Here is a 4,070-nt window from a genome sequence, read left to right as displayed (position 1 = left end):
AATATAAATGAATTTATATAAATATATTATATATTTAATCAGCCTGCAATACAAATAAATATATTATTATTATTCCATATTTAATCATTATAAGTTCGTTTGGTTTTCTGGGGTGGAACGAGAGACAATTTCTTTGACATTATATTAATTCTCTTGCATAGGAAATATTGTGTCCCATTAGCAATGTTTCTTGCACTGGATTTCAAGCTGCAATTAATCTAGTTACATTAGCCAACTAATATATTACGAGCAGTCTGGTAATGGCATAACGTTTTACAGCTGATACTTAGAGCAGTTTGTGAGTCAAGGTAAATATCAGACGTTGAAATCACGACGAGGTGAACACCTAAAGCTACTTACAATTAGTTCACCGAGGCAACCTTTTTGCGATCGATCGATCGTGCCAAAAGAATATGGGAAAGAACGATTAGCCATAAGTGACTATGTTGCTCTGCGTGAGACCACCTTGACACGATTTGATCTTCTTCATCAGTCGATTGGATCCTAGCAGTTCATTGCTTATTATAAATAATTAAATTACTATAATTGTGTTCCTGCATTCCTGCATGGAGGATTTTAAATAATTTATGGAAACATTTGAATACATCAACCGAATTATGATGGCAATAAAATAATTCTTTTCCAGTAGATTTATTCCAGACGTGCAAGTGAAACCATAAGTTCGAAGAGTTTCATACATCTCAAGAGGATTACTGAAAGAATGGATGAACGGTCTTAAAAAAGTCGAGTTCTTTCCCCGGAACTAGTAAAGTTTTCCAACATTTTTTACCGCCAACCCGGAACACTTTGGAATTCAAAGAATTATGAATTATCTACGTTCGTTGGAAGGAGGGCTGTTAATCTGCGCAATAAAACCAACGTACAAAAGGTGGGGAGTGCTGCTAGAGTAGGGAGAAATGAATGGGATATACCTGTCCCACAGGTAAGGACAGCTGCAGGGATGCACCGGTCGTGCTCAGTCTGCTTCTAGCGTCGTACCGAGGCTGTCCACAGCGTATAACAATCGAGATAACGTAACTATAATAGAAACAGAACAAAAAAACGACAACAGATGATAAAAAAAATTGTCTTACAGATGAAGAGAAGGAAGAAGACAAATCGAATCTTCTTTACTTCCTTCTAACAACGTATACGAAGAAAACTGAGGAGTTTTTCACAATTTTTCAAACAGGTCAAGTATTACAGTTGGGAGTTCGTTTTGAAATGCGCAGAACGAATCAGAAACATTGACCCCCACCCTGACGACCAATACCAGAGATGAACCGTGGGACAGAGGCCAGTCCGAGAGAGACACGACACGAGTGGTTTCAGATTTCACCCAGTGTACTATATCTATACAACTGACTGAGTACGTCCTATAGCAAGTTTGTTAGTAGAGGGGGAGACCACGACCTGCCCTATGCACTTACTATAGAACCCACTGCGTCTCTCTCGGACCTCCATCGATGCTACTTCTTCCTACAGGAGTTCATGATTCGTTCTAATAATGAAGACGCTTCTGTCTACAATTTCCAGGTCTAGAAAGATGGAGTCGAATCGTAGTAGGAAACGAATACACAATTGCCCCGTCGTTGAACAATTGACTACAATCATGAACTAAAGTGAAAGAGCAGTGGACGTACGATGCTACCGGAAGAGAAGCGATAATGCGCCTGAAATTCGTAAGAACGTTGCTGGTGCTCGCGTTATTAGGGAACATCATCGTCTGGCACAGAATATGGAGGTTATACGCGACGCAGAACACATTGCAGTTGTTGACACCGAGTACTGTAACACCTGACCCGTCGCAGAAGTCTAATCACCGGCGCCTAGCCCGGCTGATGACGGTGGTCATACGACAGTTCGAGGTGTTCGAGAACGACGTAACATCCACTGTCGACTCGGTGTTGAACGTGTTCCCTACGATACCAATTTTAATAGTAAGTAACGAGTCACCGTACCCGCCGCTGGAATTGGATTTTACTAATGAAACTATCAGAAATGTTAAACTAATCAATTTGAAACCAGAGTTTAATAGACCTTTTGATGAAAGAAATCCATTGTTCTATATACGTACCAAGTACGTTTTGTTTCTACCTGATGCTACCAGGCTCGCTACCAGACATGTTATCCAAGTAAGCATGATTATGGATTATGACGAAGGGTTCAGAAGCCTAGAAGTAGGTCAGGTCTGCTAGAAGGGTTTAAGCCACTGAGGATGTTTGCGTCACCTTCCTAACATTTATCAGTGGTTTTATCGATGACCAAGCAAGAATAGTGGAAAGCATGAGTTTATGGAGCCACATATGACCTTGCTTATTGCAGTCTAGCCCCTTAAGGACAATAGACTTCAGCTTCTAAGCCCTTCTTATGCCTGTCGTTTTTTATTCGAACGCTTGTTCTGAATTATTTTTAGGAAATCCTTTCTCACGTTGAGAAACTGGGTGTCGTGAGTATACCAATAGGAAGCGAGACTTTGAAGTGCATCGATATAGATTTAAAAGTGAAAGAATGGAGCCTGAAACTGACAGAAGCAACGGGCAGTGTATGTGACGGAGTGAATGGGAGGCATGCTACCATACTCGAGACTAAATTGTTAAGGAAATTGACAGACCCTTTCTTATTACCATTTACCAACGCTTTGTATATTCAGACGACCGCTTTAGGCGCAAAGGTTCGTAGTTTATCAACCATAATTCAATTTTTTATGAAGAACTTATGAGTTTTATCTTCCATTTTTCATTTGACAGATTCATATATTAGCGAATTACCGATTCAACGAAGGGAAACCGTTGTACAAAAGTCAGCAGTCGCAGTGGATGTTGGAACAGTTGAATCAACGCCGGGAAAGGTCGATGTTCGAAACGTTGGGGATTAAAAAGGTGACAAGAGCTTCCAATTCCGTAGACTGGTACGGCTGTTCCAGACAAACTAGTAGCTGTTTCGGTTCAGTCGTGAACGGAGTTCCATCGTATCTCTACGAAAATCGGTACACGCCGCCATGCTGCCTCTCGGGGCTGAGGAAAGTCGCTCATCACGTTTTCGACAAATTAGAGGAGGTCGGTATTAGGTTTTGGCTAGAGGCCAGCTCGTTGCTGGGTGCTATGCGTAACGGCGATATCCTCCCGTGGGATCATCAAGTACAAATAGGTGTGAACCGCGACGACCTCGAAAGGTCACCGTGGATAATGAAGGCTATGAACAACCCGACCGTCGATAATCTAGGTTTCGTTTGGGAAAAAGCTAGCGATGGGGAATTTTTCAAAGTGCAGTACTCCAAGACTAACCATTTGACTGTGAACATACTTCCATTTTATACGAGGAACGGCTCGATGCTCAGAGACGCCTGGTTTTTAAATAACAAAGACTTCCCGGAACAGTTTCTCCACCCGATGTCGACCATAGAGTTTGCCGGCAGACAGGTGCCCTGTCCGAACAATATCCGAGACTTTTTGGAGCTGAAGTACTTTAGGGGAGTGATAGAAAACCCGGAGATACCTGGGAAACTTTCTTTTTAATGTCAGCAAGTAGGAAGTCAATTTTTCTTATACACGTCGTTTAAATCTGAATGATATATCGTACGTTTAAATTTAAATACAGTAGTGGTTGAGAGATGAAGGCGAGAAGTCAGATTAAAACTCGCCTTGAACTTACCACGGCTACTGCGGTTGTTTAAAAATCTATTAAGGCTTCACGAATCTTTTCTATCGTCTTAAGAATCCGAATTACATAAATTCTATGAGAGAAGTTGAATATGAATATATGAAAACGTTATTTTCCGATATTTTATAAGGCTTGTATACTAAGAATTGATTTGGCGTGACTTAATGGAAGGACCGAAGGACGGTTCTGTGTAATCCAGAGCGTAGATGTTATATATTTTCTGATATTTATAGTACATGCGTAGGTTCCATGTTCAATTTTAATTATTTATTAGATCTTCGCTGTATTTATTTATTTCGATTGCAAATGACGAATTGTTAAAACATAACTGCAAGCTTTACAATATTTCTAGTATTTACCTTCACGAGGTAAAACAGTTTTTGAAAAAGTGTGATTTTGTGCTTGAA

At 40.5% G+C, this 4,070-nt stretch overlaps 1 protein-coding gene across 1 annotated transcript; it reads left to right on the top strand.

Moving 5' to 3' along the window:
- The first annotated feature begins 1,097 nt into the window (after positions 1–1,097).
- LOC108624561 (fukutin-related protein) lies at positions 1,098–4,064 on the top strand. Its single transcript, XM_018023957.2, has 4 exons — positions 1,098–1,192; positions 1,537–2,135; positions 2,417–2,674; positions 2,751–4,064. Exons 2-4 carry the CDS (start codon positions 1,668–1,670, stop codon positions 3,516–3,518), a joined length of 1,494 nt encoding a protein of 497 aa, XP_017879446.1. The 5' UTR covers positions 1,098–1,192; positions 1,537–1,667; the 3' UTR covers positions 3,519–4,064.
- Positions 4,065–4,070: the final 6 nt, after the last annotated feature.

Source organism: Ceratina calcarata, unplaced genomic scaffold (assembly GCF_001652005.2).
Source record: "Ceratina calcarata isolate Rehan_Ccalc_2016 unplaced genomic scaffold, ASM165200v1 scaffold315.2, whole genome shotgun sequence".
Classification (NCBI taxonomy): Eukaryota; Metazoa; Arthropoda; class Insecta; order Hymenoptera; family Apidae; genus Ceratina; species Ceratina calcarata.
Note: the sequence above shows the minus strand (reverse complement) of the source record. Positions and strands in the feature narration are given on the sequence as shown.

Excerpts from the sequence above, each read along its gene's own strand:
- LOC108624561 (XM_018023957.2), top strand. The coding sequence starts at position 1,668 with ATGCGCCTGAAATTCGTAAGAACGTTGCTGGTGCTCGCGTTATTAGGG. Across the intron at positions 2,136-2,416 it reads CTACCAGACATGTTATCCAA|GAAATCCTTTCTCACGTTGA; the intron begins GTAAGCATGATT and ends AATTATTTTTAG. Across the intron at positions 2,675-2,750 it reads CGACCGCTTTAGGCGCAAAG|ATTCATATATTAGCGAATTA; the intron begins GTTCGTAGTTTA and ends TTCATTTGACAG.